Source organism: Manacus candei, unplaced genomic scaffold (assembly GCF_025592945.1).
Source record: "Manacus candei isolate 608988 ecotype Guabito, Panama unplaced genomic scaffold, ASM2559294v1 h1tg000005l, whole genome shotgun sequence".
NCBI classification, from domain to species: Eukaryota; Metazoa; Chordata; class Aves; order Passeriformes; family Pipridae; genus Manacus; species Manacus candei.
Window position 1 is genome coordinate 1,538 of NW_026138053.1, and position 11,849 is coordinate 13,386.

Genomic DNA, 11,849 nt, shown 5'->3' on the forward strand with positions numbered 1-11,849 from the left:
ACGCTGCCTACATCTCTACGGGGCCTACAGGAGGGGCCAGCTCGCTCGCTCACTCACTCACACCGACGGGACAAGACACAAAGGGGGAACGTCCCAGAAGAGGGAGCAAGCTCTGTGCGCCGAGCCGTGGGGAGCCGGCCCTGCCGCCGGGCAGGAGAGGAGAGCCTCGGGCTCGCCCCTTGATCCCGAGGACGGAGCGAAGCCCGTTAGTGGCCCCGGGCTGCGCACGGGCCAGAAGGGCCTCAGCGCGCTGAGGGGCAAGGGACACAGGCTGTGACACGCCCCGACTACGGGGGGTCACTCTGGCCAGGGGCCGCCAGCAGGCACCAAAGGTGCCAAGGGAAAAAGCCCTGCCCTGCTTACAGGGCAGGCGGGCTGGGGGTCGGGAGAGCTCCGTTTCCCCCCTCGGGCGCGGAGGCGGGCACTCTCGCCCTCCTTACAGGGCGGTTGCCCCTCTCTCCGGGCAGCCACAGGAGCGCGATGGCAAAAGGCCAACGCCAAGCAAAGCAAAGGACCCAGCCCTGCTTACAGGGAGGTCCGCCCAGCGCCAAGCCGGCCGGCGCAGCCGCAAGCTGCCCGCCGGACTTTTAGGGATCCCTGCCCCGGGGATGCCAGGGAGGGGCCTTTGCCCAGAGGGCCTTTCTCCCGCCCCCTCTTGACCGCGAAGCCGACGCTCTTCTTCCTGGCTCTTGCCTCGCCGTCCCGCTCCACGGCTCTGCTTTCTTCTCGCAGGGCTCCTGCCAAGGCAGGAGGACGCAGCTCGGACTCGGAAGCTCCGAGTCCTCGCACCGAAGGAAAGCAGGACCCAGGGGCAGCTGCCCCAGCCACCACCCGCCCGCCCACTCGCAGGACCCCCCCACCTCCACACCACCCCCCAACTTCAGCCGCTCTCACCGCGGCGTCTTCCCGCGCCGGCGCTGCCGTCCCGCGCGACGCCTCTTCCGCTCTCTTCTCCGGCGGCTTCTGCCAGGGCGGGAGGAGGCAGGTGGGCCCGAGAAACACCAGCTCCTCCGTACCGAGGCAACCCGCACCCCACGCCCCCGGAGGCACATCTCCAAGCCCCTCCCCGCCCACCCACAGGCCCCCCCACTTCCCCCCACAAAACTCTCCAAGCTTCACTCGGACTCACCACCGCGACGCGCGGCGCAGTCCCCCCCGGGCTGCGGGGAGCCGGGCCCTCTGGGCAAAGGCAGCTGGGCAGGCGAAGCAGCGGCCAAAGAGGCTGCCGCCCTGCTTACAGGGGGCTCCCGGCCGCTGCCTGGACCACAAAGGGCCTGGGACACCAGGGCACTGGCCCCGACTTACAGGGGGGCCCTGGGCCCAAAGGCCTACGGAGGCTCCTTCTCTCCGCTTCGGGGGGCACCTGACCCGCTCCCCGCTAACGGGGCGGTCGCCCCGCACAGGCTGCCAGCTGAGGGAGCGCAAAGGCTCCCAGACCCGGACCCTGCTTACAGGCGGGTCCACGCCCAGGGAGCCACGGAGCTCGGCCTTCCCCCACGGCATCAAGTACCTGACTCAAGGGCCAGGCACCGGGGCTCGTGGCCTAAGGCCCTGAGCTGGGCCCCGAGGGCAGGGAGGGCACACGCCCAGCCCCACGCCCGTGAGAGGCCGGGGGACCCCGCGGGACACCCGCCTGATTACAGGGGGTCCCTCCAACCGCCCGCCAAGCAGGGGGGACGCACAAAGCCCCACTTAGGGGGCCGCCCCCCCCGAGGCCCGGCACTCCCAACAACGGCCTCGCGGCCTAAGGCCGCCGGGGACAGGGCCCCAGCCCCGAGGACGGGGGGAGGCCCACGCTGGCACATCGCCAGCGGGACGGGCGGCCCCCGGTGCCCGCGACGCCACCGACGGGCTTCGCTCCGTCCTCGGGAACAGGGGGCGAGCCCGAGGCTCTCCTCTCCTGCTCGGCGGCGGGGCTGGCTCCCCACGGGTTGGTGCACAGAGCCCCTCTTTCCCTCCTGGGAAGTCTAAGCTACGCTGCCTACATCTCTACGGGGCCTACAGGAGGGGCCAGCTCGCTCGCTCACTCACTCACACCGACGGGACAAGACACAAAGGGGGAACGTCCCAGAAGAGGGAGCAAGCTCTGTGCGCCGAGCCGTGGGGAGCCAGCCCTGCCGCCGGGCAGGAGAGGAGAGCCTCGGGCTCGCCCCTTGATCCCGAGGACGGAGCGAAGCCCGTTAGTGGCCCCGGGCTGCGCACGGGCCAGAAGGGCCTCAGCGCGCTGAGGGGCAAGGGACACAGGCTGTGACACGCCCCGACTACGGGGGGTCACTCTGGCCAGGGGCCGCCAGCAGGCACCAAAGGTGCCAAGGGAAAAAGCCCTGCCCTGCTTACAGGGCGGGCGGGCTGGGGGTCGGGAGAGCTCCGTTTCCCCCCTCGGGCGCGGAGGCGGGCACTCTCGCCCTCCTTACAGGGCGGTTGCCCCTCTCTCCGGGCAGCCACAGGAGCGCGATGGCAAAAGGCCAACGCCAAGCGAAGCAAAGGACCCAGCCCTGCTTACAGGGAGGTCCGCCCAGCGCCAAGCCGGCCGGCGCAGCCGCAAGCTGCCCGCCGGACTTTTAGGGATCCCTGCCCCGGGGATGCCAGGGAGGGGCCTTTGCCCAGAGGGCCTTTCTCCCGCCCCCTCTTGACCGCGAAGCCGACGCTCTTCTTCCTGGCTCTTGCCTCGCCGTCCCGCTCCACGGCTCTGCTTTCTTCTCGCAGGGCTCCTGCCAAGGCAGGAGGACGCAGCTCGGACTCGGAAGCTCCGAGTCCTCGCACCGAAGGAAAGCAGGACCCAGGGGCAGCTGCCCCAGCCATCATCCGCCCGCCCACTCACAGGACCCCCCCACCTCCACACCACCCCCCAACTTCAGCCGCTCTCACCGCGGCGTCTTCCCGCGCCGGCGCTGCCGTCCCGCGCGACGCCTCTTCCGCTCTCTTCTCCGACGGCTTCTGCCAGGGCGGGAGGAGGCAGGTGGGCCCGAGAAACACCAGCTCCTCCGTACCGAGGCAACCCGCACCCCACGCCCCCGGAGGCACATCTCCAAGCCCCTCCCCGCCCACCCACAGGCCCCCCCACTTCCCCCCACAAAACTCTCCAAGCTTCACTCGGACTCACCACCGCGACGCGCGGCGCAGTCCCCCCCGGGCTGCGGGGAGCCGGGCCCTCTGGGCAAAGGCAGCTGGGCAGGCGAAGCAGCGGCCAAAGAGGCTGCCGCCCTGCTTACAGGGGGCTCCCGGCCGCTGCCTGGACCACAAAGGGCCTGGGACACCAGGGCACTGGCCCCGACTTACAGGGGGGCCCTGGGCCCAAAGGCCTACGGAGGCTCCTTCTCTCCGCTTCGGGGGGCACCTGACCCGCTCCCCGCTAACGGGGCGGTCGCCCCGCACAGGCTGCCAGCTGAGGGAGCGCAAAGGCTCCCAGACCCGGACCCTGCTTACAGGCGGGTCCACGCCCAGGGAGCCACGGAGCTCGGCCTTCCCCCACGGCATCAAGTACCTGACTCAAGGGCCAGGCACCGGGGCTCGTGGCCTAAGGCCCTGAGCTGGGCCCCGAGGGCAGGGAGGGCACACGCCCAGCCCCACGCCCGTGAGAGGCCGGGGGACCCCGCGGGACACCCGCCTGATTACAGGGGGTCCCTCCAACCGCCCGCCGAGCAGGGGGGACGCACAAAGCCCCACTTAGGGGGCCGCCCCCCCCGAGGCCCGGCACTCCCAACAACGGCCTCGCGGCCTAAGGCCGCCGGGGACAGGGCCCCAGCCCCGAGGACGGGGGGAGGCCCACGCTGGCACATCGCCAGCGGGACGGGCGGCCCCCGGTGCCCGCGACGCCACCGACGGGCTTCGCTCCGTCCTCGGGAACAGGGGGCGAGCCCGAGGCTCTCCTCTCCTGCTCGGCGGCGGGGCTGGCTCCCCACGGGTTGGTGCACAGAGCCCCTCTTTCCCTCCTGGGAAGTCTAAGCTACGCTGCCTACATCTCTACGGGGCCTACAGGAGGGGCCAGCTCGCTCGCTCACTCACTCACACCGACGGGACAAGACACAAAGGGGGAACGTCCCAGAAGAGGGAGCAAGCTCTGTGCGCCGAGCCGTGGGGAGCCGGCCCTGCCGCCGGGCAGGAGAGGAGAGCCTCGGGCTCGCCCCTTGATCCCGAGGACGGAGCGAAGCCCGTTAGTGGCCCCGGGCTGCGCACGGGCCAGAAGGGCCTCAGCGCGCTGAGGGGCAAGGGACACAGGCTGTGACACGCCCCGACTACGGGGGGTCACTCTGGCCAGGGGCCGCCAGCAGGCACCAAAGGTGCCAAGGGAAAAAGCCCTGCCCTGCTTACAGGGCGGGCGGGCTGGGGGTCGGGAGAGCTCCGTTTCCCCCCTCGGGCGCGGAGGCGGGCACTCTCGCCCTCCTTACAGGGCGGTTGCCCCTCTCTCCGGGCAGCCACAGGAGCGCGATGGCAAAAGGCCAACGCCAAGCGAAGCAAAGGACCCAGCCCTGCTTACAGGGAGGTCCGCCCAGCGCCAAGCCGGCCGGCGCAGCCGCAAGCTGCCCGCCGGACTTTTAGGGATCCCTGCCCCGGGGATGCCAGGGAGGGGCCTTTGCCCAGAGGGCCTTTCTCCCGCCCCCTCTTGACCGCGAAGCCGACGCTCTTCTTCCTGGCTCTTGCCTCGCCGTCCCGCTCCACGGCTCTGCTTTCTTCTCGCAGGGCTCCTGCCAAGGCAGGAGGACGCAGCTCGGACTCGGAAGCTCCGAGTCCTCGCACCGAAGGAAAGCAGGACCCAGGGGCAGCTGCCCCAGCCACCACCCGCCCGCCCACTCGCAGGACCCCCCCACCTCCACACCACCCCCCAACTTCAGCCGCTCTCACCGCGGCGTCTTCCCGCGCCGGCGCTGCCGTCCCGCGCGACGCCTCTTCCGCTCTCTTCTCCGACGGCTTCTGCCAGGGCGGGAGGAGGCAGGTGGGCCCGAGAAACACCAGCTCCTCCGTACCGAGGCAACCCGCACCCCACGCCCCCGGAGGCACATCTCCAAGCCCCTCCCCGCCCACCCACAGGCCCCCCCACTTCCCCCCACAAAACTCTCCAAGCTTCACTCGGACTCACCACCGCGACGCGCGGCGCAGTCCCCCCCGGGCTGCGGGGAGCCGGGCCCTCTGGGCAAAGGCAGCTGGGCAGGCGAAGCAGCGGCCAAAGAGGCTGCCGCCCTGCTTACAGGGGGCTCCCGGCCGCTGCCTGGACCACAAAGGGCCTGGGACACCAGGGCACTGGCCCCGACTTACAGGGGGGCCCTGGGCCCAAAGGCCTACGGAGGCTCCTTCTCTCCGCTTCGGGGGGCACCTGACCCGCTCCCCGCTAACGGGGCGGTCGCCCCGCACAGGCTGCCAGCTGAGGGAGCGCAAAGGCTCCCAGACCCGGACCCTGCTTACAGGCGGGTCCACGCCCAGGGAGCCACGGAGCTCGGCCTTCCCCCACGGCATCAAGTACCTGACTCAAGGGCCAGGCACCGGGGCTCGTGGCCTAAGGCCCTGAGCTGGGCCCCGAGGGCAGGGAGGGCACACGCCCAGCCCCACGCCCGTGAGAGGCCGGGGGACCCCGCGGGACACCCGCCTGATTACAGGGGGTCCCTCCAACCGCCCGCCGAGCAGGGGGGACGCACAAAGCCCCACTTAGGGGGCCGCCCCCCCCGAGGCCCGGCACTCCCAACAACGGCCTCGCGGCCTAAGGCCGCCGGGGACAGGGCCCCGGCCCCGAGGACGGGGGGAGGCCCACGCTGGCACATCGCCAGCGGGACGGGCGGCCCCCGGTGCCCGCGACGCCACCGACGGGCTTCGCTCCGTCCTCGGGAACAGGGGGCGAGCCCGAGGCTCTCCTCTCCTGCTCGGCGGCGGGGCTGGCTCCCCACGGGTTGGTGCACAGAGCCCCTCTTTCCCTCCTGGGAAGTCTAAGCTACGCTGCCTACATCTCTACGGGGCCTACAGGAGGGGCCAGCTCGCTCGCTCACTCACTCACACCGACGGGACAAGACACAAAGGGGGAACGTCCCAGAAGAGGGAGCAAGCTCTGTGCGCCGAGCCGTGGGGAGCCGGCCCTGCCGCCGGGCAGGAGAGGAGAGCCTCGGGCTCGCCCCTTGATCCCGAGGACGGAGCGAAGCCCGTTAGTGGCCCCGGGCTGCGCACGGGCCAGAAGGGCCTCAGCGCGCTGAGGGGCAAGGGACACAGGCTGTGACACGCCCCGACTACGGGGGGTCACTCTGGCCAGGGGCCGCCAGCAGGCACCAAAGGTGCCAAGGGAAAAAGCCCTGCCCTGCTTACAGGGCGGGCGGGCTGGGGGTCGGGAGAGCTCCGTTTCCCCCCTCGGGCGCGGAGGCGGGCACTCTCGCCCTCCTTACAGGGCGGTTGCCCCTCTCTCCGGGCAGCCACAGGAGCGCGATGGCAAAAGGCCAACGCCAAGCGAAGCAAAGGACCCAGCCCTGCTTACAGGGAGGTCCGCCCAGCGCCAAGCCGGCCGGCGCAGCCGCAAGCTGCCCGCCGGACTTTTAGGGATCCCTGCCCCGGGGATGCCAGGGAGGGGCCTTTGCCCAGAGGGCCTTTCTCCCGCCCCCTCTTGACCGCGAAGCCGACGCTCTTCTTCCTGGCTCTTGCCTCGCCGTCCCGCTCCACGGCTCTGCTTTCTTCTCGCAGGGCTCCTGCCAAGGCAGGAGGACGCAGCTCGGACTTGGAAGCTCCGAGTCCTCGCACCGAAGGAAAGCAGGACCCAGGGGCAGCCGCCCCAGCCACCACCCGCCCGCCCACTCGCAGGACCCCCCCACCTCCACACCACCCCCCAACTTCAGCCGCTCTCACCGCGGCGTCTTCCCGCGCCGGCGCTGCCGTCCCGCGCGACGCCTCTTCCGCTCTCTTCTCCGACGGCTTCTGCCAGGGCGGGAGGAGGCAGGTGGGCCCGAGAAACACCAGCTCCTCCGTACCGAGGCAACCCGCACCCCACGCCCCCGGAGGCACATCTCCAAGCCCCTCCCCGCCCACCCACAGGCCCCCCCACTTCCCCCCACAAAACTCTCCAAGCTTCACTCGGACTCACCACCGCGACGCGCGGCGCAGTCCCCCCCGGGCTGCGGGGAGCCGGGCCCTCTGGGCAAAGGCAGCTGGGCAGGCGAAGCAGCGGCCAAAGAGGCTGCCGCCCTGCTTACAGGGGGCTCCCGGCCGCTGCCTGGACCACAAAGGGCCTGGGACACCAGGGCACTGGCCCCGACTTACAGGGGGGCCCTGGGCCCAAAGGCCTACGGAGGCTCCTTCTCTCCGCTTCGGGGGGCACCTGACCCGCTCCCCGCTAACGGGGCGGTCGCCCCGCACAGGCTGCCAGCTGAGGGAGCGCAAAGGCTCCCAGACCCGGACCCTGCTTACAGGCGGGTCCACGCCCAGGGAGCCACGGAGCTCGGCCTTCCCCCACGGCATCAAGTACCTGACTCAAGGGCCAGGCACCGGGGCTCGTGGCCTAAGGCCCTGAGCTGGGCCCCGAGGGCAGGGAGGGCACACGCCCAGCCCCACGCCCGTGAGAGGCCGGGGGACCCCGCGGGACACCCGCCTGATTACAGGGGGTCCCTCCAACCGCCCGCCGAGCAGGGGGGACGCACAAAGCCCCACTTAGGGGGCCGCCCCCCCCGAGGCCCGGCACTCCCAACAACGGCCTCGCGGCCTAAGGCCGCCGGGGACAGGGCCCCAGCCCCGAGGACGGGGGGAGGCCCACGCTGGCACATCGCCAGCGGGACGGGCGGCCCCCGGTGCCCGCGACGCCACCGACGGGCTTCGCTCCGTCCTCGGGAACAGGGGGCGAGCCCGAGGCTCTCCTCTCCTGCTCGGCGGCGGGGCTGGCTCCCCACGGGTTGGTGCACAGAGCCCCTCTTTCCCTCCTGGGAAGTCTAAGCTACGCTGCCTACATCTCTATGGGGCCTACAGGAGGGGCCAGCTCGCTCGCTCACTCACTCACACCGACGGGACAAGACGCAAAGGGGGAACGTCCCAGAAGAGGGAGCAAGCTCTGTGCGCCGAGCCGTGGGGAGCCGGCCCTGCCGCCGGGCAGGAGAGGAGAGCCTCGGGCTCGCCCCTTGATCCCGAGGACGGAGCGAAGCCCGTTAGTGGCCCCGGGCTGCGCACGGGCCAGAAGGGCCTCAGCGCGCTGAGGGGCAAGGGACACAGGCTGTGACACGCCCCGACTACGGGGGGTCACTCTGGCCAGGGGCCGCCAGCAGGCACCAAAGGTGCCAAGGGAAAAAGCCCTGCCCTGCTTACAGGGCGGGCGGGCTGGGGGTCGGGAGAGCTCCGTTTCCCCCCTCGGGCGCGGAGGCGGGCACTCTCGCCCTCCTTACAGGGCGGTTGCCCCTCTCTCCGGGCAGCCACAGGAGCGCGATGGCAAAAGGCCAACGCCAAGCGAAGCAAAGGACCCAGCCCTGCTTACAGGGAGGTCCGCCCAGCGCCAAGCCGGCCGGCGCAGCCGCAAGCTGCCCGCCGGACTTTTAGGGATCCCTGCCCCGGGGATGCCAGGGAGGGGCCTTTGCCCAGAGGGCCTTTCTCCCGCCCCCTCTTGACCGCGAAGCCGACGCTCTTCTTCCTGGCTCTTGCCTCGCCGTCCCGCTCCACGGCTCTGCTTTCTTCTCGCAGGGCTCCTGCCAAGGCAGGAGGACGCAGCTCGGACTCGGAAGCTCCGAGTCCTCGCACCGAAGGAAAGCAGGACCCAGGGGCAGCTGCCCCAGCCACCACCCGCCCGCCCACTCGCAGGACCCCCCCACCTCCACACCACCCCCCAACTTCAGCCGCTCTCACCGCGGCGTCTTCCCGCGCCGGCGCTGCCGTCCCGCGCGACGCCTCTTCCGCTCTCTTCTCCGACGGCTTCTGCCAGGGCGGGAGGAGGCAGGTGGGCCCGAGAAACACCAGCTCCTCCGTACCGAGGCAACCCGCACCCCACGCCCCCAGAGGCACATCTCCAAGCCCCTCCCCGCCCACCCACAGGCCCCCCCACTTCCCCCCACAAAACTCTCCAAGCTTCACTCGGACTCACCACCGCGACGCGCGGCGCAGTCCCCCCCGGGCTGCGGGGAGCCGGGCCCTCTGGGCAAAGGCAGCTGGGCAGGCGAAGCAGCGGCCAAAGAGGCTGCCGCCCTGCTTACAGGGGGCTCCCGGCCGCTGCCTGGACCACAAAGGGCCTGGGACACCAGGGCACTGGCCCCGACTTACAGGGGGGCCCTGGGCCCAAAGGCCTACGGAGGCTCCTTCTCTCCGCTTCGGGGGGCACCTGACCCGCTCCCCGCTAACGGGGCGGTCGCCCCGCACAGGCTGCCAGCTGAGGGAGCGCAAAGGCTCCCAGACCCGGACCCTGCTTACAGGCGGGTCCACGCCCAGGGAGCCACGGAGCTCGGCCTTCCCCCACGGCATCAAGTACCTGACTCAAGGGCCAGGCACCGGGGCTCGTGGCCTAAGGCCCTGAGCTGGGCCCCGAGGGCAGGGAGGGCACACGCCCAGCCCCACGCCCGTGAGAGGCCGGGGGACCCCGCGGGACACCCGCCTGATTACAGGGGGTCCCTCCAACCGCCCGCCGAGCAGGGGGGACGCACAAAGCCCCACTTAGGGGGCCGCCCCCCCCGAGGCCCGGCACTCCCAACAACGGCCTCGCGGCCTAAGGCCGCCGGGGACAGGGCCCCAGCCCCGAGGACGGGGGGAGGCCCACGCTGGCACATCGCCAGCGGGACGGGCGGCCCCCGGTGCCCGCGACGCCACCGACGGGCTTCGCTCCGTCCTCGGGAACAGGGGGCGAGCCCGAGGCTCTCCTCTCCTGCTCGGCGGCGGGGCTGGCTCCCCACGGGTTGGTGCACAGAGCCCCTCTTTCCCTCCTGGGAAGTCTAAGCTACGCTGCCTACATCTCTACGGGGCCTACAGGAGGGGCCAGCTCGCTCGCTCACTCACTCACACCGACGGGACAAGACACAAAGGGGGAACGTCCCAGAAGAGGGAGCAAGCTCTGTGCGCCGAGCCGTGGGGAGCTGGCCCTGCCGCCGGGCAGGAGAGGAGAGCCTCGGGCTCGCCCCTTGATCCCGAGGACGGAGCGAAGCCCGTTAGTGGCCCCGGGCTGCGCACGGGCCAGAAGGGCCTCAGCGCGCTGAGGGGCAAGGGACACAGGCTGTGACACGCCCCGACTACGGGGGGTCACTCTGGCCAGGGGCCGCCAGCAGGCACCAAAGGTGCCAAGGGAAAAAGCCCTGCCCTGCTTACAGGGCAGGCGGGCTGGGGGTCGGGAGAGCTCCGTTTCCCCCCTCGGGCGCGGAGGCGGGCACTCTCGCCCTCCTTACAGGGCAGTTGCCCCTCTCTCCGGGCAGCCACAGGAGCGCGATGGCAAAAGGCCAACGCCAAGCGAAGCAAAGGACCCAGCCCTGCTTACAGGGAGGTCCGCCCAGCGCCAAGCCGGCCGGCGCAGCCGCAAGCTGCCCGCCGGACTTTTAGGGATCCCTGCCCCGGGGATGCCAGGGAGGGGCCTTTGCCCAGAGGGCCTTTCTCCCGCCCCCTCTTGACCGCGAAGCCGACGCTCTTCTTCCTGGCTCTTGCCTCGCCGTCCCGCTCCACGGCTCTGCTTTCTTCTCGCAGGGCTCCTGCCAAGGCAGGAGGACGCAGCTCGGACTCGGAAGCTCCGAGTCCTCGCACCGAAGGAAAGCAGGACCCAGGGGCAGCTGCCCCAGCCACCACCCGCCCGCCCACTCGCAGGACCCCCCCACCTCCACACCACCCCCCAACTTCAGCCGCTCTCACCGCGGCGTCTTCCCGCGCCGGCGCTGCCGTCCCGCGCGACGCCTCTTCCGCTCTCTTCTCCGACGGCTTCTGCCAGGGCGGGAGGAGGCAGGTGGGCCCGAGAAACACCAGCTCCTCCGTACCGAGGCAACCCGCACCCCACGCCCCCGGAGGCACATCTCCAAGCCCCTCCCCGCCCACCCACAGGCCCCCCCACTTCCCCCCACAAAACTCTCCAAGCTTCACTCGGACTCACCACCGCGACGCGCGGCGCAGTCCCCCCCGGGCTGCGGGGAGCCGGGCCCTCTGGGCAAAGGCAGCTGGGCAGGCGAAGCAGCGGCCAAAGAGGCTGCCGCCCTGCTTACAGGGGGCTCCCGGCCGCTGCCTGGACCACAAAGGGCCTGGGACACCAGGGCACTGGCCCCGACTTACAGGGGGGCCCTGGGCCCAAAGGCCTACGGAGGCTCCTTCTCTCCGCTTCGGGGGGCACCTGACCCGCTCCCCGCTAACGGGGCGGTCGCCCCGCATAGGCTGCCAGCTGAGGGAGCGCAAAGGCTCCCAGACCCGGACCCTGCTTACAGGCGGGTCCACGCCCAGGGAGCCACGGAGCTCGGCCTTCCCCCACGGCATCAAGTACCTGACTCAAGGGCCAGGCACCGGGGCTCGTGGCCTAAGGCCCTGAGCTGGGCCCCGAGGGCAGGGAGGGCACACGCCCAGCCCCACGCCCGTGAGAGGCCGGGGGACCCCGCGGGACACCCGCCTGATTACAGGGGGTCCCTCCAACCGCCCGCCGAGCAGGGGGGACGCACAAAGCCCCACTTAGGGGGCCGCCCCCCCCGAGGCCCGGCACTCCCAACAACGGCCTCGCGGCCTAAGGCCGCCGGGGACAGGGCCCCAGCCCCGAGGACGGGGGGAGGCCCACGCTGGCACATCGCCAGCGGGACGGGCGGCCCCCGGTGCCCGCGACGCCACCGACGGGCTTCGCTCCGTCCTCGGGAACAGGGGGCGAGCCCGAGGCTCTCCTCTCCTGCTCGGCGGCGGGGCTGGCTCCCCACGGGTTGGTGCACAGAGCCCCTCTTTCCCTCCTGGGAAGTCTAAGCTACGCT

The 11,849-nt window shown here is 71.6% G+C and overlaps 1 protein-coding gene across 5 annotated transcripts; it reads right to left on the reverse strand.

Annotated features, from left to right (window-relative positions):
- Positions 1-2,130: 2,130 nt before the first annotated feature.
- On the reverse strand, positions 2,131-7,855 carry LOC127474880 (uncharacterized). Of its 5 annotated transcripts, none has more exons than XM_051796226.1 (2): positions 7,052-7,855; positions 2,131-2,711 (listed from the first exon to the last, which is right to left on the reverse strand). In XM_051796226.1, the coding sequence occupies exons 1-2, from the start codon at positions 7,423-7,425 to the stop codon at positions 2,411-2,413; spliced, it is 675 nt and encodes a 224-aa protein (XP_051652186.1). In that variant the 5' UTR covers positions 7,426-7,855; the 3' UTR covers positions 2,131-2,410. The 5 variants fall into 5 exon arrangements, with proteins under 5 accessions (XP_051652186.1, XP_051652192.1, XP_051652171.1 ...); XM_051796232.1 differs by lacking the exon at positions 7,052-7,855 and adding an exon at positions 5,078-5,861; XM_051796211.1 differs by lacking the exon at positions 2,131-2,711 and adding an exon at positions 4,097-4,685 and having other exon boundaries at positions 7,052-7,854.
- Positions 7,856-11,849: the final 3,994 nt, after the last annotated feature.

What these genes read in the sequence shown, in the direction of transcription:
- LOC127474880 (XM_051796226.1), bottom strand. Translation starts at nt 7,425, where the DNA reads ATGCCGTGGGGGAAGGCCGAGCTCCGTGGCTCCCTGGGCGTGGACCCG. An exon ending in CTGCGCCGCGCGTCGCGGTG is followed by an intron (nt 2,712 to 7,051) that starts GTGAGTCCGAGT and finishes CTGCCTTGGCAG; the next exon opens with GAGCCCTGCGAGAAGAAAGC.